The following is a 27,665-nucleotide window of genomic DNA, read 5'->3' on the forward strand; positions in this document are numbered from 1 at the left end:
ACCTCAACATAGTGCATTTTCACTAAGGACGGGCGCAAAATACACATGCACGCAACACACCCCTCAGCGCAATGCATTTGAGTAAGATGGACGCAAAGTGTATCCTATCAACACAAGATGCACCCATCATCGCAAAGCATACCGGATGTTTATTAAAGTTTATTATTATTATTATTATTATTATTATTTTTAATTCATCAACAATGTAGATGTTCATTTTCTTTTAAGTCAATCATTCATCGAGAATTAAGAACAACGCAAACTATAGTAGAAAGTAAGAAAATTGAACAAGGCGTGGAAATAACGCAATTTAATTAAATTGAAAGTAAATTCATAAAGCAGTAAAGGCTATTTTAAGAAAGTAGTAAATAACGCAATGCATAAATCAGTAAAGGAAAGCTGTAAAGAAAGCATTTAAACATAGATGTAGGGATGCTGATTGAGAGACGTTTTTCAGAGTTACCGCAATAGCATCCCTGCAAGTGGTCAATCCTGCTTGCCTAAGTCGATGGTCTCCATGCGTTGATTTCATTTGGTTCTAGTGACTGAGCCCACCTCATTGCCTCATCCCGCAGTGTATACGGGAAAAGATATAATCTAATTCCTTCGAGAGTCACACCAGGTATGGAGAATGTGTTGCACATTTCTACGAAGCTGTTCAAATGAGCATGTGGGTTTTCTCTATTCCGCATTTTGGATCATTTGAAGCATGACCGGCTTTATCTCAAACCTTGCATTCTCTACAACCGTGGGTCTTGAAATTCCAGGCGAGAAGTTATAAAGATTCAGCGCTGCATAGTTCATCATAGGGATGTTGCGGTCGACAACAAGAAGAACAAGGTCTTGCACTAGCCAATTTACCCCTTGATTCCCATCGGGCCTCTCATTATTATTTGCCATGTTTCTTCTTCACCTAATTTGGTTCTGATGTGTTCTTGCACGAAAAATACACTTGATCTTTGGGTCAGCTTAGAATTTCTGGATCAGTTCTAGTACTCATAAACCGTCAGTCTGCTCTTCGCGATAAACAGACAGTCCAACAGAGATCTGTCTTGCAAAATACTACAAAAGTATTCAACACTAAACATTATCAATCCCCGGCAACGGCGCCATAAACTTGTAAGGATACAAATGGAGTGTTATGTTGTGTGATGTTTTGTATCGCTTATACACACTACTGATTGATGAATGATAATTTATTCTTTATCTAACTCTAACGCATGACTTGTGACTGAAATGAATGATGTTCTATATGCGCTCAAGTGTTTTACAATAAAGACATTTTATGCGATACTACGTTGTAAGTGTATGCGTTGATAGTGATACACTCATAGTATGCGATGAAGTAGTGTGTGTCACAAGTTTCCTTGCGCTAAAACCAGGTATAATTCCAACACAAGTTTCTCAGAGTGATCCGAGGTCGAACACGGGGATTGTTTTCATTAAATGCGATACTAATGTGGTATATGTGACCGATTTTAATAATGAATAAATAATTTTGGTTTGTATAGAAATATAAATTGCGTTGAAGTAAAAATGCATTGATAAAGTAAAATGCGTTGTAAAATAAAGATGCGTTGATAAAGTAAAATGAGTTGTAAAGTAAATTCCTAACTACTATGATACATGATACGTGATACGTGATACAGGGGTCGAGGACTGACTGTGAAGTTGTACAAAAGAATCGATGAATGCAATGGTAAGTCTTATGAATGAGGCAGAAAGAGAAAGAATAAAAAGTAAAACATCACAAGTTCATCAATTGCGTTAAGGACACAACTAAGGTTTCGCTTTCCCTTGGCGTACACCTTTCAGTGATCAGCCGTGTTCCCATATGTCTATGGTGAAACAGAGATGAACATGAAGAATGAAAGGTTATTTCCATCTCTAGAAATACTTCTCGCTTTAGTTAATGCATTCTTTTAACCTTCTCTCGATAGGCGGAATAACATCTTCACTTCTGCTCTCACAGGTGAAGATGCCATTGAGCATGCTTTAGCTAAACTTAATTGATCCCTTGACACAGATTGACTCACTCGCTTAATTCTTGCTATTTACCCCAGGGATTAAGAACACATCATGGAGAAAATGGATGATAAATGTATGGAAAGAGACAGAGAGATGATAACAATGACGATGATAACATTTAATTCCAAAATTCAACGTTTGATACATGTTTGTGAATAAGGGATTAAAGAAGATGAACACAGAAGTTGAATTAGAGAATAGAAAAAAATACAGAAAGAGTGTCAACGTCTTGACACAGATCCCGATCGAAGACTTGCGCTTGCCGGCGTATGAATGTGGTGAAGAGGAAAGCTTCCCTCTCAGGCTTGCTTTCCCGATAGAATTGATCTTTTGCATAGAGCTTCAGCTTCGAGAATCGGAAGAATTCTTTGCTTGGAGATTCATCTCTCAGCCTTGTCTCTTCGTTCTCCCGGATTTACTCTGTAAGTCGCTTCAGACCAACCTCTCTCCCCGTATCAATATATGCATGTATCCGTATCTGTATGTATCTGTATCTGCATCTCTATATTTGAGGAAGCTATTTATAGGCAAGACTGGAATTTGTGGTCCCTACTGTCTAATTATGGTAGTTCCTAAAATGGCAGAATGGAAAATTCCTTTCTATTTCATGATCAATCCGTTAGAATTGCACAACTAAAAGTTGTACACTTGTTAGAATCGTCCACGAATGCGTTGCTCTTCACATCTTCGATCTATCATCGTATGCGGTGTTGTTTTTTATTACCGCATGCGGTTGAAATGCGTTGATCGCTAAAGCTCTTGATCGATTGTGTCATGCGCCGTCATTCTGGTTATCATCTCTTCGTTCTTGATTGATGGGCGTATGCGATGTAGATACATTGTACATTTTATCTTCGAGCCATTAACGCATGCGGTGACTATTTTCCCACAACAGAGACTGAAACATTCTATTTGCCATCAAATGGTGTTAGTGGGTGTGTTTACGAAATTTCATAATTTTTGTATTTCTTAGCCAATTTTTATTCTATCGACGCAACTTTCCTTTTCTTTTTGCCACAATATCTAAATAAAACAGCATAAATAACTTGTATTTTTGCAAGTTATCACAACCTAAGGTATACGATTGTTGGAGATCTAACTAAGCGATCATTTAGATTTTTCGTAGTATTTACTAAACGATCGTTTAGCTAATGCTAAGTGATGGGGTAAACTATTTACTCTATCCCGTAGCGTTGGTTGCCCAATCGCGTAGGTGCTGGAGGTAGGGGATCGTTGTGGGAGCATGTGATGCTCATCGTTTAGTAAAAGGCACGTGTTAGACGATCATGTAGTTAGCAAGCCTCATCGTTTAGTTATTACTTACACGATCGCGTGTATAGATACGGAGGCGCTAGCTAAGCAATCACTTAGGCAATGGTGATTCGTTGCATCGTAGTCGTTTGGACGATCGCAGAAGGCGGGCATTGTGCAGAACGTGTTAAGCGATCACATACCTCAGGCTTCATTGCTTAGTAAAAGGTACACGGTCTTATAGTATTTGCTAACAATCGTTTAGCTCTAGAAGTGTTGGTAAGCGATTGAGCAAAGCATTTATTTTATCATGTAGACGATCATAGAGAGTTTAGTACACGATGGTTGGAGACGCAATGCTTTGTCCAAGCGGTTCAAGACCCGGTTCTCCTGTTTAAATCGGAGACTCCTTTTCTTTGTAATAGTTAGCTTTAATTTTGTGATTTTAAGGCAATTTTACCCGGTTCATCAACATTGGTTTATTATACATGTGATGTATAGTGCTTATATGCCAAAGTGTTTGACATATAGTTTAAAACCCACGTTAGGTTGTGCAATTATTCATACATCATGTATTATAAATGTTATAATCGAGCATGAAGAAATTACTTGAAAGCATGTGTATGCATCATGAAATATAAGAGTTATATTTTGCATGCAGTGAGCATTGTCATGCATCATCCTTTTATTATAAATTTTATAATCTAAGGGTGAATGGAAGTATGTTTTTCTTGTCTTATTGTTGTTTTGTATGAGTGTTATATAAAAGAAGTAGCAATGAGTGGACAATGCATTAAACATGACACTTAGGATGTTTATAATTGTAATGAATGTCTTGCATGTGTTAGCTTCACATTGTGGTGGTTGTTTTTATTTATAAGTGTTATAAAGGACCTAAAATCAATAATTCATAGTTGCATGCGGACTTAGGGTGAACTTAAGTTTTTTAAAAGGGTTTAAAAATTGGATTGAGTAGACCTAAGTTCCATTGGTTCTAAAGAGTTTAGTAACCTAGATTAATCTTTTAAAAACAATTTAATAGGATTAAATTGATTGGAATAAAATATTAAATTTGTTTTAAATCTATCTATAAAGGACCTTTTGTCTAAGGCGGGTTCTGGCTAGACTGTGGTTCTTTAGTTGACGAAAACGTAACACCCCTACCTAAGAACCTACCTGGAAAGGTGAATTAGATAGATTTTCAACAAGCATGCGACGATTTGGTCAAAGACTCCGTTAAAGAGTTTAATGGATGATGATCAAAAGTTGTTTCACTATCCAAGGTAAAAGTTACTCTTGAGCAAACCTAAAAGCACTTAGTTAAGATCCTTAGCCATATTTTTTCTAAGTAAAATAAACCCTAGGTTATAAAATACTCAATAGGAGGAGGAGATGTATATGATATGTCTATGATTCCACCCACGTTTCTCCCTATATGTTCATGTCGTGAGATTCATGCTTGGCCTCGTGGTGCCCTGGGAGCATCCCTCTTCGGATGGTATTTGCATGAGTCAATATCAAGGTGAACGGAGAGAGTATTTATAGTAAGTGGGTGAAAGATGTGTGTCAACATGTCCTATGGTCTCTGTCATTGGTTCACACCGTGAGATCATTCTGTACTCCCTCATGTCGCCTTGGAGTGTCCCCCTTTGGATGGGTTTTGTGCAGTTGGTCAAGATCAAGGTGAAATCCAGAAATGGATAGGGTCGCTTTAGGTTTTGCCTCAATTGAACTTTTTCCCTTCGGATTGACTTTTTGGGGTAGACCTCTAGGGCCTAAAATGGCGGGTCACACTTATAGGAGATTGTTAAGTAAGTTAATGATCTCTTGGTCAAATCAATGATGGCTAGTCGTTAGAGGAGCAAGAGTTGTTCTGGTATTAATGATTGGTTGAGATCTTCTCAATTCGAAGGAGGGATAACTAACCTCCCTTCGACAGCTTTTATCCTAAACCTTTGAAATGTCATTGCGAAACTAAATCACACAGGGTTCATATTAGTTTTGTTAAAACCTTATTAGATGTTGTTTTGTTTTACAACGAGTATTTTCTTAAAACCTAACGTAGGTCAATGTGTTTTTCTTTTCAGCAACTCGTTAGCATTTTTGTTTAGTGCTTTAATATGACTGATTACTTACAGTGGAAAGAATTGTGTGAAACGTCTATCATGGAAAACGACTCGATCCCACTACTCTCCAAAAGAGGAGACAAGACAGTAAATCTGATTTATTGGTCTTGGTGACGTGTCTGGTAGAGAATGATGATTCTGTCTGGATCCCAGATTCAGGTGCTACCAATCATGTCAGTTCCTCTTACCAATGATTCAATTCTTGGCAAATGTTGCTACAGGGAGAGGTTACTCTTCGAGTCAGTACTGGTGAGGTTATTTTAGTTGTTGCTATAGGCAGGCTGAAGTTATTTTTTGACAAGAAACGTTATATGTTACTGGTAATATTTTTGTAGTTCCTCATATTAAGAGGAACTTAATCTCGGTTTCTTGTCTCATTGAACAAGGCTATACCATCTCTTTTTCTGAGAATAAAGTGTTTATTTTCAAGAATGGAATGGAGATTGGTTATGGTTCAATGGAAAGTAACTTATATGTATTAAGGTCATTAGTCATAAAAGCCTGGTTTAACACTGAAATGTTCAATACGGCAACAACAGCTAAAAGACCAAAGGTTTCTCCTAAGGAAAAAGTCCATCTTTGGCATCTAAGGTTAGGTCACATCAACCTCAATAGGATTGAGAAGTTAGTGAAAAGTAGATTTCTAAAGAGTTTAGAAGAAAACTCTTTGCCAGTATGTGAATCATGCCTCGAAGGTAAGATAACCAAACGACCTTTTACTAGAAAAGGTTACAGAGCTAAGGAAGCCTTGGAGCTTGTGTATTCAGACCTCTGTGGTCTAATGAATGTTAGAGCTAGGGGTGGGTATGAATATTTCTTCTCTTTCATAGATGATTATTCAAGGTTCGGGTATCTCTACCTAATGCAACGTAAGTCTGAAGCCCTTGACAAGTTCAAGGAGTATAAGGTTGAAGTTGAAAACTTGTTAGGTAAGTCGATAAAAACACTACCATCTGATCGTGGTGGAGAGTATACGGACCTCAATTTCATAACTATATGATAGAACATGGGATTGCGTTCCAACTCTCGGCCCCTGATACACCTCAGCAGAATGATGTATCAGAAAGGAGAAACAAAACCTTGTTGGAAATGGTTCGGTCTATGATGAGTTATGCTCATCTTCCAGACTCATTTTGGGTTTTTGTAGTGGGGACTTCATGTTATATCCTGAACAACATTCCCTCGAAAAGTGTTTCTGAAACATCTTTTGAGTTATGGAGAGGCCATAAAGGTAGTTTATGCCACTTCAGGATTCGGGGTTGTTCGGCACATGTGCTATCAACTAACCCAAAGAAGTTGGAACTGCATTCGAAGGTTTACCTCTTTGTAGGCTACCCCAAGGAAACGAGAGATGGATGCTTCTATGATCCGAGTGAGAACAAAGTGTTTGTTTCTACAAATGCTATCTTCTTGGAAGAAGGCCACATGAGGGATCAAAAGCCATGGAGTAAGCTCGTTTTGCATGAGATCTCTAGTGAGACTGAGACTACAGAAGGTTTAACAAGAGTTGTTGAACAGGTCAATAGATCAACAAGAGTTGTTGAGGTCGGAACGTCTAGTTAACTAGCTCAAGAGTTAAGACTGCCTCAACGTAGTGGGAGGGTTATAAACCTACCGGATCCCTACATGGGTTTAATGAAACCCAAAACGTCATTATGAATGATGGGGTCAAGGATTCGTTGTCTTTTAAGAATGCAATGGAGGATGTTGACAAAGATGAATGGATTAAGGCCATGAACCAGGAAATGGAGTCTATGTACTTCAATAACGTCTAGAAGTTTGTTGATCCACTTGATGGGGTAAGATCTATTGGGTGTAAGTGGATCTATAAGCAAAAGAGAGGTGTAGATGGAAAGGTGCAAACCTTTAAGGCTAGACTCGTGGCAAAGAGTTATACCTAGGTTGAGGGAGTTGACTATGAGGAAACTTTCTCACCTGTTGTCATGCTCAAGTCTATCCGGATTCTCCTGTCCATAGCCACATTTTATGATTATGAAATATGACAAATGGACGTCAAGACTACCTTTCTTAATGGTAATCTTGAGGAAACCATCTATATAACTCAACTAGAAGGGTTCATAGTTCCAGATCAAGAGCAAAGAGTTCGCAAGCTTAATAGGTCCATTTAAGGGCTGAAACAAGCATCTAGATCTTGGAACATCAGATTGATACTGTTGTCAAGTCGTTTGGATTTTATCAGTATGTTGATGAGCCTTGTGTATACAAGAAGATCAACAACAACTCAGTAGCTTTCCTGGTACTGTATGTGGATGATATCCTATTTATTGGGAATGATATAAGGTATCTGACTGATATTAAGAAATGGCTAATTGCCCAGTTCCAAATGAAAGATTTGGGTGAGGCACAGTATGTTCTAGGGATCCAGATTATTTGGGATCATAAGAACAAACGGTTAGCCCTGTCTCAAGCATCATACATTGATCAAATGTTGATCAGGTACAGGATGCAAGATTCCAAGAAGGGTTTGTTAGCCTTCAGGCATGGAATTTTTTTGTCTAAGGATCAATGTCCTAAGACACCTCAAAAAGTTGAGGAGATGAGACGGATTCCCTATGCTTCTATTGTAGGAAGCTTGATGTATGCAATGTTGTGTACCAGACACGACATTTGTTATGCAGTAGGGATTATCACTGGACGGCGATCAAGATGATCCTCAAGTATCTTCGAAGAACGAGGGACTACATGCTCGTGTATGGAGATAAGGATATGATCTTTACAGGATATACGGACTCTAACTTTCAGACCGATCAAGATTCTCGAAAATCGACATTGGGGTCAGTGTTTACTCTGAATGGAGGGGCTGTAGTATGGCGAAGCATCAAGCAAGGATGCATCATGGACTACACTATGGAAGCCGAATATGTAGCCGCTTGTGAAGCAGCTAAAGATGTTGTTTGGCTGAGGAAATTCCTTTCAGATTTGGAAGTTGTTCCAAATATGGATTTGCCACTCTCTATTATGATAACAGCGAGGCTGTGACAAATTCAAAGGAACCTCGGAGTCATCGTCGAGGTAAGCACATCGAATGGAAATATCACCTAATCAAGGAGATTATGCATCATGGTAATGTGATCATCACGAAGATCACATCGGAGCACAAGGTTGCTTATCCCTTTACAAATTCCCTCACGGCTAAAGTGTTCGAGGGTCACCTAGAGAGTTTGAGTCTGCAGGACATGCGGCTTCTTGTCTAGGGCAAGTGGGAGATGATACTAGGGTATGCCCTAGTTTATTGTATATTGTACATTTTTATATCGTATTGTATATTAGTCTTCCGAGTCATTAGGACAAGTGGAAAATTGTTGGGATTAGTGTCCTAATTCTCCTGGAGTCTCGTTGTTTGTAATGATACACATTGTTTGATGAATAAAATAATTGTTATTTCATTCTGACTTTTACTCATATCCAATAAACAAAACTCATTGGTTTTCTTATGTAAACTTAAGCATGTCTATGTGATATACAAGTAGATCATGCCTTAAGTGATAACCTAAATAGTTCTATAGTATAAGGATTAAGGTGGGATACCTGATCCTGGTGATACTATGAATACGACCCACTTTGTAGAGGTTTGCAAGTGTTGTAAACTACTATAGATGGTAGATCCTGACCATTCATGTGAAGATGTGCGAGTGAGGATGTCCTATACAAATAGTTTGTATAAGACCTGGACTACGATATGACTAGACTCTGTATATAACATCGTTGATACTAGAGACTTACATCTCACCTAAACGATCATAGATGACACGACCTCAATCCTGAGTGTTTTGGGAACTCCTGCCTTTGAGGGCAGTTCTTTGATTAGTATGGGTGAGAGTGGCCAGATTGCCAACTCAACATGCCTACCTTTTTGGGGACTTGTCTGATCTGGGAGCTGGGAACTCAATCCACAAGATGGAATTTACTCCTTTCCCGAAGCAGGATAAGTAGAGAGATTGCTCCCTTAAGGGCTGATTCTAGGCCTTGAACATAATGGTCATAGCTTCTCTTTGGAAGAGAGAACTCAGTCATAGTAGGACTATGACTTATGTTCATTAGAGGGATCAGTGGTACTTAAGGAGTTAGATGTAACTACAGGGGCATAACGGTTGTTGGCCCAGGTGTACTGATGAGCGATCTATTAAGAGTTGTCACACTGCTAATTGGTTAAGATTAACACATAATATATATGTGGCAATGAGAGTTCAACTGTCGGTCTTTAGTGGAGTGCCTGACAATTAACTGATGGTGGATCCCATGACTAAAGCGTTTAGTCAACTATTCACGTACCATTGGAGCTTCGAGCTACAGGTCCATAAAGTCCCCTTGGTAGCTCAATGGATCCAGTTGAGGATCAGTTCTTGGTGTTGATTTGAAATGTTCAAATTGACAAGAGGTATTTTGATTATATATGATATGATCGGTATGGTATATGAGATACATCTAGTGGAGGATTAATGTAAATGAAATTTACATTAAGTACCATGGAATAGAAAAAGAACTATGGTTTATATGTTTCATGAGATAAAATATTAAAACTATAGATTATAAATATAGTATGATAAGTTGGTTATCATTTATATTTATAATAATATTAATTATTGGATAATTAAATCTTTTTCTCTAATAACCAATTGAGTGGGAGGTTATTGATGGTTCATGGTAACCGTAAGATAAAAGAAAAATTGTTTTCCGAATTTCAACAAGTTTTTTTTTTTTCAAAATTGATTTTGAGATTTTCCCTCTAAAAGAAAATCTCATAGGAGTTGTCAAGTAAACACGGATTTATTAAGTGACAGCTTGACTAAGGTAAATGATCGTGTAGTGTTTTGTAAGCGACAGACACGGAACTAAGCGATGAGCTAAACAATCGCTTAGCTTTTGCTAGACGATCGTTTAGCATTTTCTAAATGATTGGGCATCGACCTATATGATAAGTTCAATCATCTCCCACTTGCTCAATCGTTTACACAATTATTGAATCCTCCGTCTTTTGCCTCAAACCAAATCCACACAGAACCCACCCTCTAGATTATCACACCGAGAATACCAAGGTAGCCTTCTTGGTGGTGTCATACTCAACTCGACACCGTCGAGATTCATTGGAGTTCGTTCGTGCTGTTGGGATGTTCTGGACTGAGGCGATCTAGAGGACAAGTGTCGATGTTCGTGCTGTGTATCGATCGTGTTGTTCGAGCATTCAAGGTTGCTATGTTCGAGCGTTCATGATCGAGGGGCGTGGAGACGAGTCTACAAATGTGTGTAGAGATTTCTCTTCTTGATCATTTATAATTTCATGCTTTAATTTCTGTATTGAATGCACAACTGCATGTTTTTGTGTACGACTGTAATTTGTAATGTTCATACATGATTATAATTTGGAATGATCTTTTCCACTGCTCATGGAAATCCTCGTGATCGATTTCCTTCAAGAAGATAGTGAGGTACAAAGTCAGATGAGTGGTTAAGGGATGCAACTAGAAAAAAATTATTGACTTTGATAAGATCTTCTCTCCAGTGATTAAAATGACATTTATCATAACAGAGTTGAGTTTAGCAAAAAGTCTTGATATTGAGATAGAGTAACGTGATGTAAAAAACTGCTTTTTTATATGGTGACTTGCATGAAGAGACCTACATGGAACAACCTAAGGGATTTGAAGAAAAAAGGGAAAGATAAACTTGTTTACAAGTTGAAGAAAAGTCTTTATGGGCTTAGACAGGCACCAAGGCAGTGGTGCAAGAAATTTGATTCATTTATGATAAACAACGGTTACAAACGAACTATAACTAATTCTTGTGTGTATTTTAGAAAGTTCCCTACAGGTAACTGAAGGAACTCTAACAGGGAGAACCTTGAGTGGAAGCGGATCGACCAAATTCCATTTTTATTGAATACAAAGTTTACAGTAAAGAAACATCAAGATATACATTTAATTCTAAATTACAACATGCTTTAGAAAGAAAGGTTTTCGAGAAACCTCACCTTTGAAGACCTTTCTTCGTGTTTTTTTCCTCGAACGGATCACGAACTTCTTGAAGAATTTCTTCAAGATTAATCTCGAACAAAACCAAACACTACTACAATAGTTACCTTGGTATTCTCAGGGTGAAAACCCATGAGTGGTGGGCTTTGACTATTTTGGTTAAGAGGGAAAACTTCAGGTAAATGAGGAAGATAGAGAATGTTCACCAAACCAAGACAAAATCATAGAACACTTATATATTTTCTTTCTCAATCGTTCAACCACAACAACAACAAGAAGAAAATATTTTTCTTTTTAATCTCCTTGCCAAAATTAACCACCACCCACTTACGTGGGTGAAAAGAAAAGAAGGGGAAGGGAGTTGTAACTTTCTTCCTTATTAAAATAATAATAATAATAATAATAATATATAGATAAAATATGATAACTAACTAAACTATATATATATATATAATTATATATTAATATCAAATAGAACATAAAATATATAGTTTTAATATTGTATCACATACAATATAAACTATAGTTTCTTTTCTCTTTTACATGACATTTTATATAAATCTTATTTATATTAATTTAACAACTATGAATCCAATTCATAGAAACTATATTTTGAATCTTATTCAAATATTTATTTCCTCCCATTAAGCTATAATGTATCAAATACAATTATGACAATTATATCACATATAATTGAAACAACTTAATTATATCATATATAATTAAATCCCTCTATTAATTTGACAATTCTAATTAATCCAAAAACTTATTCTCAACTAAATCCTATTGAGCTACCAAAAGAACCTCATGGACCTGTAGTTTTGAAACTCCAACAGTATTGTGAATAATTAATTAAACTCTTTAATTACATTATTCACTTAATTAATTATTCACCATCCGTAACTATCGGACACTCCACTAAAGACCGATAGCTGCACTATTCGCATTATAGATATATTTTTGGTCCATTGGATATAAACCAATCAATAGTACGATAACCTTTCATAAATTACTCGTAAGTACACTAGGCCAAATTACTATTTTTCCCCTGTAGTTACATCTAACTCCTTAAGTACCACTGATCCTTCTAATAAACAATAGATCATAGTCCAATTATAACTAAACCCCTCTCGGACCAAGAGAAGGTGTGGCACCACATTGTTCAAGACTCAGAATCAGCCCTTAAGGGAGCAATTTATCTACTTACCCTGCCTCGGAGAAAGGAGTGAATTTCATCTTGTGTAGCTGTGTTCCCAGCTCCCTAATCAGATAAATCCTCAAAATAGTAGGCTTGTTGAGTCGACGATCTGGCCACTCTCACCTATACAAATCAAAGGACCGCCCTCATAGGCAAGCGATTCACAACTTACTCAGGATTCAGGTCATGTTACCTATTGTCATCCTGGTGAAATCTAAGTCTCTATTATGAACGGTGTTATATAATTAGACTAAACATTTCGTGGTCCGATCTTATACAAACTCCTCTGTATAGAATATCCCTGCTCGCATGTCTATACATGAATAATCAGGATCAGATTATTTATAGCACTTTACAACAATTGTAACACCTACAAAACGGGCCATACTCGTAGTGTCACTAGGATAAGATACCCAGCCTTATCCATCTACTACAGACCATTTAGGTTATCACTTAAACATGATCCAACCGAGTATCCACATACATGTTTAAGTTACAAAGATAACCTTGGATGTTAGTTTATTGGTTTGTGGTTAATGTACCTAAAATATCATATATTTTATTAAATACATAATGAATTTGTTCAACAATGTTTACAAACTATAGAACCCTATGAGATTTAGGGCATCAACCCCAACAGTAACTTCATCATTCTTCTTTTATATGTTGATGATATGTTGATAGTTGGAAAAACAAATGTAGATATGATTTAAAATTTGAAGAAAGATTTTTCCAAGCCTTTTGACATGAAAGATTTAGGTCCTACAAAACAAATATTAGGTATGGAGATTGTTCATGATAGGAAAACTACGAAATTGTGGTTATCCCAAGAGAAGAATTTTGAACGAGTGCCAGAAAGGTTCAATATGAAGCATGCTAAACCTGTTAGTAGACGGCTAACAACTCACTTTAAGCTAAGAAAGAGAGCTTGTCCTACAACGGAGAAAGAGAAAGAAGTTATGTCTTCCATTCCTTACTATTCTACTATTGGTTCTTTGATGTATGCTATGGTGTACACTAGACTTGATATTACACATGCAGTCAATCTAGTGAATCGTTTTTTACCCAATCTAGGTAAAGACTCACTAGGAAGTAGTGAAGTGGATCTTCAGATACTGGGGGAGCACCTCCAAATTGAGTTTCTGTTATGGAGGTGGCAAACCTATACTTGAAAGTCGTAGTGATACAAACATGATAGGTAATCTTGATAACAAAAAGTCTATCTCAGGTTATGTGTTTACATTTTCAAGGGGAGCCATCTCATGGAAATCAAAGCTACAAAAATGCGTAGCATTGTCCACAACTAAGGTAGAGTATATTGCAGTAGTGGAAGCAAGGAGATGTTATGGCTTAAAGGTTACTTCAAGAGTTGGGTTTAAAGCAAGGTGAGTATGTAATATTCTGTGATAGTCAGAGTGCTATGGATTTCAACAAGAATTCAATGTATCATGCTCGTACCAAACACATTGGCTTCAGATATCATTAGCTACGAGATGTAATTGAAGAGAAGAGATTGAATCTGAAGAAAATCTATACCGACAAGGACAGTACAGATATGTTGACTAAGGTAGTTCTCGAAAGCAAGATAGAGTTATGTAGTAAGCTTGACGGGATGAAGTTCAAGTAATCATGAATGTGATTGTGTCTTCCCTGTGTTGGGCAGGAGCGGGAGATTGTTGTGGGTGTCCAACCCACATGTACTTGTTGCACAAGCAAAACTTTATTTTTAAACTTCTGTTTTTTTAGCCCAAAATGTTGAGTAATATGTTTGGCCCAATTAGGGTTAATTTTTGGGTTGGCCTATCTTGAAAGCCCTAGATCTCTTTTATATGATATGGGTATATGGCCTAAGGAGAAAGAGTGGAAAAAGAGGTAGAAAATCAAAGAGAAAAACAAAGAGCTATACAGTTCAGTTTTTCAACGACAACTTCCTCAAAGTTGTCAATTGCCGAAGTTTGAACCATTGGATCATCTGAAATTTGGTCAATTTGTTCAGGACACATAGAATCTTCATTTTGAACAATTGGATCGTTGTTTGGAGCTTTAGTTTGTCCATAATCGTTGCTGAACATAATCTACAAAACTGGGTGATTTTTCTTTTTTTTTTTTTCTTCTCTCAGGTATTGATTTCTTATGCATGAAAGTGTTGATGGATAGTGAATCTCTATATGACTGATTTGGACTTTTTTCCCATCAACTTTAACATGATAAAGACACTTTGACAAGGGTGGACTCCTCATAAGTCCCATGGTATTTACACTTTACATCTAAGAAATTTTTCACGTATGATTCATGTGTGCTCTTTACTTTTAATCTTCTAAAATTTTATGGCTTATTGCTATGCTATCCATTATTGGTTGGTTGTCTTGGAGAAATCCCAGTGAATTGTTGATATATTGTTTGGATCTTATCATTAATATCATCTACAAATATAGTTTTAGTGTTCAACTAATTAAAGTATATATTATCAACTAAGAGGTCAAATGTTCAACATTGAACTCAAATGAAATCATTTCTCCAAAAAGGGATTTCAATAATGGCTACATCTGTACTTTTACTATTGTAACAAAAAATAAAAAAATAAAAAATTCTCTATTCCTACGATAAGCCACTCATACTAGTGATTCCTGTCGAAGAAGAAAAAGAACAATGACATTATAATTTATAACAAAACCCTCTATTGATTCTATTCTCCATGAAAGAAGAAATTTACATCATGGAAATTCATAACTTAAACAAGAGACGCAAAGCTGTGGTCTGTGGGCTTCAAAGGAATGCTGTAAAACTTTGCCTTACTCATTCAGCAGCACAGACTATAATCTTTACGTTGATTTTGCCACAACTTAATATTGTGGTTTTACAAAAACCATATATACTCGCATCCATTTACTAATTTATTCCAGAATGGGATCTTACAAGATTGTAATTCTCTTCTACCTCGAGGTCCACATTCGAACTCAAAGATTCACTAGGGAAATCGTCCAATGATAAACTGCGTGTCGGGCTCAATTGTTGCCAAAAGTGATTTCTGAGAGCTTTCAATTTGGAATTGATGGCTGAAAATCCTGGGTCAGAAAGAAGTGCTTGCACTGGAGTTCGACCTTCAAGCATGCTGACAACTTGGGACATTAGAGGCCGCAGAGTTGGAGATGCGTTGGTGCAAAGGAGAGCCACATTTAGCATCACCATTGCTTCTTCTGATGAATAATCTGAGCCCAAGGCTGGATCCACCAATTCCAATAGGCTTCCTTTTTCTTGCAGAACAGATGCCTGGAAGATGCTTAAACATTAGGATGAGACTCGAGGGGTTCGATTGTTGTACATATATATTATCAATGAAACAGTATTATACTTGAGTGTAACCCGGGTTACATTCATCTAGATGCATCCCCTTAAAATTACCTCTTCTTAAAAAGAAAATTTTGTCACATGGTAGGTTACGATTAAACACTTAGATGGAATGTATAAGAATAGGTGTAGCGGGGATGCACCCAAGTATTTTTCTACTTTTGATGTGTTGTATGGGATTGGAGAGTGGAGACTGTTTATTTGGAGGCAACCATTTATTTGTGAAATATAAAACTACATGGCATGCCATATCTAGCTGATTATAAAAATCGTTTAAAATTTATGTGAAGAAAAAAAAGCAATAAAAATAAAATAATAAACAAGCAAAAATGACTCCATGATCCGTGACCATAGAAAGATGACTGATGTTTTAGAACAATGAGCAATTCGTGCCCTGCAGAAAAAATATGTATATTTTAAACCATGCACTTGACGCCTCATAATTTTTATATTTTCTAAATGAGAACTTCAAAACAAGGGAATCAACAAAGATGCAAAATGAAATTGGAAACAATTTTAAGGTAGTTATTTTACCCAATCAAGAAGGTAAACAAATTCCTCTTTAGGCCTGTAGTTAGTATTGCTTTTGCCACTGACAATTTCCAAGGCAACAACTCCAAAGCTATAAACATCAGCTTTGCAGGTCAAGCATCCACGCATTGCATATTCAGGTGCCATATAACCACTGCAAAACAATGATCCCAGAAACCTATGTACTCAGCACCCAAAATTAAACTACAATGTCAATAAATCAAATCTGCCAACAATGAGTGACCATAAATGTTATATAGTGATGAGGCGTAAAATGAAGTAATAAAACCTTCCTTTTAAAAAAGAAGAGAGAGAAATAACAAAGGAAAAATGTTAGTCTTAGTTAACGCTTCACTTTTAAAAAAATACAATCTCCCGTTGGTTCCAAACTCAAGTTTGCCACCATTATTTAGACCATAGAAGAATTTCGCACGACTTACATGGTTCCAGCAACTCTAGTGCTGATATGGGTATTGTCATCTTCATGAAGCTTAGCCAAGCCAAAATCAGAAATTTTAGCATTGAAATCTTTATCAAGCAACACATTACTTGTCTTGATATCCCTATGTACGATTTTTAGTCTTGACTCCTCGTGAAGATAAGCCAAACCTCTAGCTATTCCCAGACAAATTTTCTGTCTGGTGGGCCAGTCCAATTTCAATTTAGAAGCTGGGTCATTTCCTGCATACACACAATACAAAAGAAAATAAGTTTCTTTGACACTGATCAAACTTCTTTTGAATTAACAGACTTTAAAACTGCAGAGGAGTGCAAATTCTACTCACTGAAAAGGGCACGTGATAAGCAATTATTTTCCATGTATTCATAAATCAACATTAGTTGGTTCCCATCAACACAACATCCATAAAGCTTGACAAGATTTGGATGTTGCAATGCAGATATCATGCCTATTTCATTAACAAATTCTCGATTTCCTTGCTTTGATTTTGACGACAACTGCTTGACTGCAATTATAGTGCCATCTGACAAGAGACCCTGTATCAGAATGAAGTGTCCCAAAATCCCCATTAAATTTTGTATTCTAACCCTGACTTTCTCCAGCAGTTAGTGCCATACTTTTATTGCAAAATCAATGTATGCTTGAAAGACCTAAAGGAATAAACGTCCGTACTCCTGGTCTTGATAATTTATGAAAATTAGAAGTAGAACATCATATACTTCCATGAAGTCAACAACGTTAAGGAGCTTAGAGACCATGAAGAGGTAAAAGTCTTAATGGACTTCACTTTAAGTAGCAGCTTTCAATATGATATGGGTTTTTTTGTCAATTAAGGATTATCTTTAAAAGCATATGATTTAGACAATCGAGATCTATAACCAATGCACCCATTTACCTTGTAAACTGCACCAAAACCACCTTCCCCAATTTTGTTTTCAGCATCAAAATTTTTAGTGGCCGCTTTAACCTGTCTTATTGTAAATAATCCTGTTTGCAGATCTATACCTCTAAGCTCTGCATGAATCAAACTTAAGGTGTCTGAGAAAATTGGCAATGCACAGAAATTAACAAGAAAACCATGTCTAAAAGGAAATTTCATTGAAGATAACACACAAAATCATGTGTAAGTTCAATCTTGAGGATGTGTTTTTACGTGATGATATCAACTCCATTGGATGAATGAGTCAAAAGGTAAACACATAGAAGTTGGCATCACAGTCTTTTTTTTTTTTTTTTTTCAAATTGGCACAGAACTCAGAATCAAACAGCAAACTAGTAAAAAGAGATATTTTAAAGGGAGGAGAAAAATTCAAAAATTCAACAATTCAAAAGTTCTAGCATCACAAAATATGTACTAGAAAACTTTACATGACTAACTATAAAGAAGTACATGTTCCAAAGAAGTATATAAAAGAGATGAAATTACAAAGTGTTGAAATGCCTTGAATCTGTTTGCTGGCACTTCGAACAACCTAGTACGGGGGTCTCGCTAACCTAGAGGCGCCGTTTTTTTATGTAATTCTGAAAACATTCTCTCAAAATAATATTGTTTTCCCTCTGTCCGTGGACGTAACTAACACACTGTTAGTGAACCACGTATATCTGTGTGTCGATCTTCCCTACTCTACGTTCCTTTTTGTGTTCTTTAATTGTTGATTTCGCAACACAAAGCATAGACTATTTCAGTAACTTAGATCACCTTCTCTCTCTCTCTTGTATAGAAAACTGAGAGAATTCTGGTAAAGATAATGTTCTATTTTTCTTGTATAAATAAGGGGGGAAAAAACACCAATAGTCAGGCTATATATATCTTGAGTTCTGATGAGATCCAGATATAATTTAAGTTAATATCGAATGAAAACTATATGCAACTTTGGTTTCAATTAAGGCAACACATATGATGAGTTTAATGAAAGTTATACCTTTATATACAGATTCCTTGCCTCCCAGCCATCCATTCCTCCTCATAATACATAGCACCAGAAGAAGGAGAACAAAAGCTGCTGCTACAGTCCCAATAATTATGATGGTGTGATGCTTCTTCACATGGTTCTTAGGAGGCGTAAAATCTGTGAAGAGAGAAATTTTCTTGATTCAGAAATCAAAATATATTTAAATATAACTTTATACTCTACGGTTTCTGCATGTCAAGCATTGAAATATAAGGAGAACTAGATGATAAAGCATATAGACCACTCCTTCCCAGATTCCAGACTAGTCTTGAAACCTCCCTCTTCAGGTTTTTGTATCCATCTTAATTTATTTGCCTATTTATTATGATTAAAAATTTTGTATTAATCAATAAAAGTACAAATATTTCGGGTCCATACAGAAGAACAAGGGCGCAACCCAAACCTAGGATGGTAGGCATAGAAAACAAGATATTATCGCCAAGGGTGATGCTAGGCAATAGAAAACAACCAACTGAATTAACCCCTACAGAACCTACACGAATCAAGGCAATCCTTCTGCAAATATTATAATCTTTATCAAAATAGAACTGAAGAAGTTGCAGTCCTAGAAGTTATGTTCTCTTTTTAAGTACACATTGTCACTGCTATTAATCATCGCTCAAGATTTGCTTGTATTGGTGCCACTCAATATACGAATATAACAAATTTAACTGCTAGAAGAAAACGGAAAAGTAGAAGGGTGTCTGTAAACTTTACATTCATCTAGAAATAAAAGGGAACAAGTAATGATTCCAATTTTTGTTTCATAACTTGGGAAAACTTACTGGGATCTACAGAAATAGCTGATATCAGAGGACCATAATTTCCTCTAAGTGGAATTCCTGTTGTTCCTCTTCCAGCCCAGTAGAAATGGATCTTCAATGTATGACTTGTGACAACTACAGTAAACGTTTTTATAATGGGCTTACCTGTACCTCCTGCTTCATGTTCTATATCAAAATCTTTCAGGACTGGCTTTTCCTGCAATCAAACAAATGAACTAGTTTTCAATATCCAACAATACAATGAACTGACATTCTTATCCTGTCATAAATTTTCGTTCACCAATACCTGAATGTACACATCAAAAACTCGCCTCCCCAGGCTGTTGAATGAACTGTCATTTATAAATACAATCTCTGCAAAGTGGAGTTTTACAGTATAATTCCCATTTATGAGACATAGCCCATAGTATGTAAGAGATTGAGGAGAGTTTCTCGCTTTTGTATACAGTTCTGAATCAGTCATAGAGACATTTGAAAGAGAGGATGTATTTGTTATGATGTAGTTATCAGCATCAACATCATTGTCCATAAAGCTTCCCGTGCTGCTAAAAGCCCAATTCTGACCAGTATAAAACATTGAAGCACCTTCTCTATCTGCTTCATACCTTTCACCCCTTACAAATGCTTCTTTACCGCCACAGTTAATGTGCAAGGAGTAGTGACCTGATAAAGTTTTGACAACATAAAACAGTGAGAAAACAATGAATTTATGTTCTCGTAATAAGAGGGGATTTCTTCAGAACTACCAATAAAACATAGGCTTTGAGTTTTTTATTTCAGATTTGATATGATAACTCATTGATATATTTCAACAGGTTGTATTCTTCCAATAAAAGAAAATTTGTTTAGATGAGTTGCCAAATTCGAGCCCAGAGTTATATACTCACGCTGTTCCCTTGATGCAGGACAAGGAAAGTTCCGTTTTAGGCAGGGATGGATTCTAGTTCTGTAAGCATGCAAGAAAACTGAGGATATCATTTTAAAGATAAGAAGACTGGTATCTAGAGGTACTTCAAATGACTAGCTTAGCAGTCAATAAATTTTCTTACTGGCACAGAATCCTTACAATTTTTCCGCAGACGGTGAGTAAGTCTCTACTAAATTTCTGTGAAAATAAGAAATTTTTTTTCTTTTAGTTACTGTGCATGATAATCCTCTGAACATATGAATTAAACAATAACTTCATAATACTCACACACTCCCACGAGGGCACTCAGCTGGGCTTGAGTTTTCCCAAGTGAAGTTGTTGTTAGAAAGATCTCTGCATGAGAAATATAAGAAAACGGAAGCAGTTAGCTAAGGCATTGTGTACATCAAATGCTTTCGCATCAGGCATTTAAGTGAAGATTAAGTACGAAGAACTATTGTCAAGGAAAAGGCATACACGTTCTTGTTGCTTCCTAAAATCCAACCAGGAATAATTCCATTGAGCTTGTTTCCTGTCAAAAATCTTGAGAAATACTATATATGTTATAACTACAATAGTTAAGGAGGGAAAAGAAGATGACTGATAAGTGCACTCATGTTGAAGGAAGATAAATAAAAAATGCGTCTTATAATCGTATTATTATAATTTTCTTCTTTCCGGAGGGGGGGAAGGGGGAAGGATGAGTCCACTTACATGTAATCTATTTTTTCCAGTCGTTCAAAAGATGCAGGAACTTCGCCAGTCAAATCATTGTAGCTGAGGTCACTACATATAAATAAAGCAGGGTCTCATTCGACTTCTTAAAAACAAGAATTAAACCAACAGAGAATGGAAATATAACAGAGTGGTTGACTGAACGAAAACAGAAAATTAAAATATGCCCAAGTACGTACGTAATTCGAGTTTTGAATAAAACATGAAATGGAATGGGTACATTCTCTTACTTACAGCAATTGAATGTATAGGAACTACGGCTTACAAGTATTTGATATAGCAACAATCAAGCGAGGTTTCAGTTATATTTACTAATACTATACATGGTTAATTTTGAAATCTGAATATCACCTAATAATTTAACAGGAAAGATCGAAATTAAAGCGATTGTGATTTACTAAAAATAACTGACATTTCTTGGGGAGCAAATTAGTTGCAAAAACGAAAAAAGAGGTTCTCTCAGGAGTTTTTTAATCATCATTAAAGAAAATCCATTCTTACTACTCACAGGTTTTTCAATTTTTTCATGTCCCCAATGTATTTTGGAATTTCTCCAAAAATTAAGCACTTCCGCAGTATCCTGCATCCCAGAATCTAAGTCAAGTCCCTGAACAATTAAGTTGGAGAGTGGTAGAAGAACAAAAGGAAAGTATTCAACTAACAGCGTCTTCAATGATTTTATTTTGCTCAACGATGGAAAAGGAGACCTTCCACCTATTAAGTCAGATATTCTCCTGAAATTTCAAAAAAAAAAAATAGAAATTACTGGTGGAACTCAACATGCTAAACGGATTACAGTATCAAAAGTGCATACAGATCAGTTAAACTTGTCATGGTGGAGATACTTAAGGGTATGGGACCCTCGAGGGAGCAGCCTTGTATATGCCTGCAAGGTGGAATAGATTTTCCTGATCACCAATTATAAATATTAAATATCAGATGAAGCAGTTAAAAACTTAAAAGCCACATCAACGGAGCTTACATTTTCTCAATCTGTGCCCAATTACTAATGAACTCGGGTATCTTTCCAGAGAAGTTGTTGTCACTTATCCTCCTTAATGATATAAGAAAAACAAAGATTAGTTGAAGGAATGGAATGTAAGAAAACTTGAAAGCAAATTGCATCACTTCACTGATCAACAGATCAGAATGCCAATATGCTGAAACGTTGAGTATTTCTGGAAACACTTTAAATATATTATTTATGTTTCATTAAAGAAGTTTAAGATCTCATGTGAAGGATGATCAAGCTAATGCCATAAAATTTTTGAAGCCTAAGACTACGGTACATATTCAATTAATCTTGTAATGGATAACTCGAGATGAACTTGCAGCATTACGCTAAAAGAGATCGTGTATGTTTCATATGGAGAGCAAATCTATGTTTCCAGAAGACAAATAATAGAAGATGGTTGCTTACATATCAGTTATGTTTGACAATTTCGCTAGTGCTTTAGGCAATTCTCCAGTGAGGCCATTTGATGACAGAACTCTGAAGATGGAACATCATGATGTTACGTGTGAGTTAAGCATTTCGATAAGGGTGTCACTTACGCAGTCAATATGTACGTCCAATAGACTTACAATTTCTCCAAATTAACTAGTTTTCCGATCTCTGCTGGAATTCGGCCAGAAAATTGATTTCCTTCGATGCTCCTGTAACATTTTAGGACAGGAAAACACCATAAATGTTTTGCCAGAGTTCCTCGGTGTCAACAAGTTAATGGCCTCTGCCATTATTGGTTTGATGACACAATTTATATGTATTTTATATCATGCAAACTGAACCAAAGGCAACTAAAACGAATATCACATACACTTACAAAAGATTCTAAAAGTTAAAGATTTGACATACAGGTTTCTGAGGGTGGTGATATTAGTAAGAACTTTCGGGAATGGGCCGGACAATTTGTTTCCCATGAAAGAGCTGCATGTTCAATTAAAGAAGGCATAAAATCAAACTGCAGTTCAAGTCTAGAGAATCATCAAAAACTTACAGAAAGAAGTAACTGAAGATGCTTACAGTTCAACCAATCGCATGGTAGCCCATTGTGAAGGAATAGAACCAGTGAGACAGTTCCGACTGAGGTCTCTGACAAAAGAGAACCATAAAAAATTATTAGGTCCTATTACATATCAAAATACTGGTTTCACACCTTTACTTACAGCTGTTTGAGGAAGCGAAGCTTGGAAAACTCTGGCGGCACAATGCCTGATAGATTCTGGGACTTCAGAGCTCTGAGGAAGCGATAAATCCAAATTAAATAGCAAATTTCCAAATACACCGAAAAAAGAGAACGACATTAAAGAGTCGACAGACATCAACATCAGAACGACATAGCAAATCTGCAATCATTGTGCATATTTAATTATCAAATAGACGAGAGAGAAGAGAAAGAATAAACCATCGGCGCAAGGTGACAATGCAGACATTAAAATTTAGCAATGAAATCTCAACATCAAGAAAGGTAGAAGAGTTTATCCACCGGAAAGACTATGATTATCCACACTTGAAAAGAGAATTGACAATCAGAAACTATAACAGGAAACCAGCAGCATCAACATCGAAATCCAACGGCACAATACAAGAAGACGAAGAGTGACTACAGCACAACCGAACAATGATTCAACGTTCACTTAAAATCAGTTAAAAAGTCAAGATCCGATAATGCCCCACACTGATCATAAACTTATTTTGTTAATGACCTAATCCAACACTGTATGATCGTGAACAGCGAATTTGAAGTGAACAAATAGAAAGCAGGAACTTAAACACACAGAAGCTAAATGAACCTAAACAATAAGGGATCTAAATGGACCTCCAACGATATCAATATCAACATAGGAAGCCGCGAAGCTCGGCCATTGCAACGCTCCATGCGGAGAGTGGATAAATCTCCTAAACAATTTGACCTAAGTAAATCCATCAAAACTCCATCGATGTTCGAAAATCAGTTTCTTGTCGATCGTGTAGCATGAAACTCAGTTCACTCTTCCCAATCACTGAAGCCAAGCAGTTCAAATGGCTGATCACTTCTTTCCTAATGCGAGACTAACTTTTACGGGAAATTATAAGGCCGCTATATACTGCTATTCTCAAACATGGGCCATCGATTTTATTAAGCCCGAGCCTTTGGTTTTCAACATGGGTCACGCAGAGCCCAAGCCTTTGGTTTGTAAACTAGGCCCAAAAATTCCTTCGACCCACTGGTTGATAGCCAGAGGCCCAGAGGCAGAGACCATTCTCTCTTTATGATATTTTTCTTTTTATTTTTCTTTCTTTTTTTCTTTTCTTTTTTTTTTCTGAAAAGAAACAAGGGTATTGATTATTGTTACTATTAGATTTAATTATAAATTTGAAAGTTATAATTTAGTATTTTTAGTTTTAAAAGTTAGAATTTAGTTTTTATAGTTTGATAAAACTTTAAAATAATTCATATGATTTGATAACATTTATATACATAATTTCAGGGACTATATATAGAGATTTTATCAAACTATACGAACTATACTTTAACTATAGACTATAGAAATTAAACTCTAACTTTTTCTAACATGAACTAAATTTACAATTTAATCATAATAATAGTATTTTGAAATGGGTAACTAATAATCAAAGACAGTAAAATAAAGTATGGCCTACGTCCCAATTTATAATTTTTGTCTCAATTTATAATTAATGATAAGACTTTTTCCGAAAACGAAGGTACAACTTTCAATCATTTTAGGAAGAATACAAGGTGGAGTATTTTTTGTTTTTTTCCTTTTCTGAGAACAAAAATATATTTATCAAGAGAGTATGGTTACATGATATAAATATGAATTATGTTCTAAAAGAATGTATTATTATAGTTAAAAGAAAGATGGTTTTTCTCCCAAAAAAAAAAAAGATTATTTTATATCACCTGCTTTAACTGATAACTCGGTAGATGTACTTTCAACTGAACACGCACTAAAATAATAAAACTCTTCCTAAATTTAAAAAATAATAATAGTAATAAATAAATAAATAAATATATAAATATAAATATATATATATATATATTAAAATATAATAATGACAAAAATCACCGACTCACGTGCCTATAACTTTTTTAATTTTCCATAATAAAACAGTGTCAGTGACAGTGGTACGTAGTAGGTAGTAGGTCAATGCTCAATATTGAGCACCAATTTTAATAAGCTTACCATTATTAAAACAATTAATAAGGTGAGAAATTAAATATTATAATAACATCTAATATATAAATAACCCATACAGATAGTTGATGCCCTCCGATCACTTTTTTTTTTTTTTTGTCCACTCTACAATCAATTGATTTTTTTTTCTCTCATTTTTTAATTTTTCAATTTATTTTTATTTTCTCAAAATTAAGTTACAAATTTAGCTAATTAAAAAAATTAAAAGATAACCCTATGCTTCATAATTAGAATTTAGTTTTTATAGTTGAATAAACATCCCTAGAAACTTTTATAGAAATCTTTTCAAATAAATTTTGTCAAATTATAGAAAGTAGATTCTAACTTTAAAATCATAAATATTAAAGTCTATTTGATAATCATTTCGTTGTTTATTTTTTATTTTTGAAAATTAAATCTATTTCCTTCATATTTCTTACAATAATTTACATATTTATCAACTACAATGGTTGAATTCTTAGTCAAATTCTAAAAATAAAAACAACCTTTTTAAAAGTTGTTTTTTTAAACAAATAAAATGTGGATGATATAGGTTTAATTTTAAAAAATAAAAACAAAAACAAAAAATAAAATGGTTACCAAATAGAATCTTAGTTTTCAAATTTTGGCTTAGCTTTTTAAATAATTGATTAAAAGCAGATAACCAATTTAGAATTGGATGTAATATTTATAAACTTAACTTTCAAAAAGAAAAATAAAAAATCAAATGTTTACCCTGACGTCTAAATTATAAACTCTCCAAATCATTACAAACTAATCAATAATTATTTTTATATTTTTAAGGTAAACATACCTCTCCAAATCATTACAAACTAATTAATAATAATTTTTATATTTTTAAGATAAACATAACTAAATTTTTAAAAATCTTTTTTTTAGTTTCTAAAATTTGGCTCATATTTTCAAATATATATATGTGTGGTGTTTTTAGGCTCGATGGCAAACAAATTTTTTTAAATAATTATCAAATCAACGTTAACTTTTAATTTTTAATTAAAAAAAAACTAAGTTTATAATTATTTATAAATTTTATGTAAAAAAATCATTCATAAATTGCGAAAATGAGTTTAACTAAAAATTTAAAAATAGTTATTAAATCAAAATTAATTTTTAGTTTTTAATTAAAAAATTAAGCTTATAATCATCAGGTAAACAAAATCATTTATAAAGGGTTAAAATCAACTTAACTCAACCATAATTCACTCAATATTTTCTGCTAGAAGTGGTTACATAAAAAAAAGGGGGAAAAAAACACACAAGTTTCTAAGTTTTCTTTCGTTATCCCTCTTTACGGAAGAAATATATATTATCATATGAGGCCAAACTATTTTAATATTTTAATAGAAAGGGAATAATTTGGACTCGTCAAAATAAAAATAAAAAAAAAAATTTGGTTGTGATTGAAAGAAGAGAGTGAAGAAGAAGAAGAAGATGTGATGGGGATGAGGATCGTACATGGCGACGATACGGCAAGTGGAGTTATGGTTGAAAGAGCAATCACAGGTGACGGAGCTTTCGAAGCCTTTTCTTCCATTAACAACGCGCCATTTTCCTTCTCCACTGCAAGGATCTACGCTAAAATTCCAATCGTTTTTCCCTATCTTCTTCTCGATCTCTTTCAACGCCTTCACTGCAACAGTTCACGCATCAAATCTCCATCAATTTCACCACTAATTTCATTTCTAAACGGAATATTTCTCATCAGATTCTAGGTTTGAGCAAAGAAGAAAGCGGAAATTGCAGAGGTTTTCCTGTTTTTGTTCTTCCGTACCTTCTTCTCGATGAAGCTTGGCTGTGGCTGCCAATCCGAAGGTAGCAAACTGCAGCAGAATAATTGCATAGAAGAAATGGAGTTTAGCTCTGGCCGCCATTGAAGCACAATTGAGCACTTTGCTCAAAGCTTTAAATTGAGAGAGGGAGAGAGAGAAGAGAAAAGGCTAAGAGAAGAAGTGGGATAAGAGATATAAATATATATGTATTTAAAAACAGAGTACTGCTCTGTGGGACCTTGAAATGTGATTGCAAATTAATAGTAAAATATTCTCTTTATATATTAAATAATGACAAAATATTGGAAACTTTCAGTACATTTAATCAATTTAAAAACCATGATTCAAAAGTAAGAATCATTACCAAGCACTTGCAAAAAGAAGT

At 35.2% G+C, this 27,665-nt stretch overlaps 1 protein-coding gene across 2 annotated transcripts; it reads right to left on the reverse strand.

Moving 5' to 3' along the window:
* Positions 1-15,232: 15,232 nt before the first annotated feature.
* On the reverse strand, positions 15,233-27,459 carry LOC120077664 (probable LRR receptor-like serine/threonine-protein kinase At1g07650). Of its 2 annotated transcripts, XM_039031617.1 has the most exons (24): positions 27,283-27,459; positions 26,967-27,141; positions 23,478-23,549; positions 23,335-23,403; positions 23,167-23,238; positions 22,896-22,967; positions 22,732-22,803; positions 22,294-22,365; positions 22,126-22,197; positions 21,974-22,045; positions 21,820-21,891; positions 21,291-21,362; positions 21,054-21,119; positions 20,865-20,930; positions 20,736-20,774; positions 20,557-20,615; positions 19,956-20,332; positions 19,670-19,865; positions 18,855-19,001; positions 17,828-17,946; positions 17,258-17,468; positions 16,913-17,153; positions 16,476-16,626; positions 15,233-15,863 (listed from the first exon to the last, which is right to left on the reverse strand). In XM_039031617.1, exons 1-24 carry the CDS (start codon positions 27,380-27,382, stop codon positions 15,483-15,485), a joined length of 3,045 nt encoding a protein of 1,014 aa, XP_038887545.1. In that variant the 5' UTR covers positions 27,383-27,459; the 3' UTR covers positions 15,233-15,482. The 2 variants fall into 2 exon arrangements, with proteins under 2 accessions (XP_038887545.1, XP_038887546.1); XM_039031618.1 differs by lacking the exons at positions 26,967-27,141; positions 27,283-27,459 and adding an exon at positions 24,131-24,610.
* Between the last annotated feature and the right edge of the window lie 206 nt (positions 27,460-27,665).

The sequence above is a fragment of the Benincasa hispida genome, chromosome 5, assembly GCF_009727055.1.
Source record: "Benincasa hispida cultivar B227 chromosome 5, ASM972705v1, whole genome shotgun sequence".
NCBI classification, from domain to species: domain Eukaryota; kingdom Viridiplantae; phylum Streptophyta; class Magnoliopsida; order Cucurbitales; family Cucurbitaceae; genus Benincasa; species Benincasa hispida.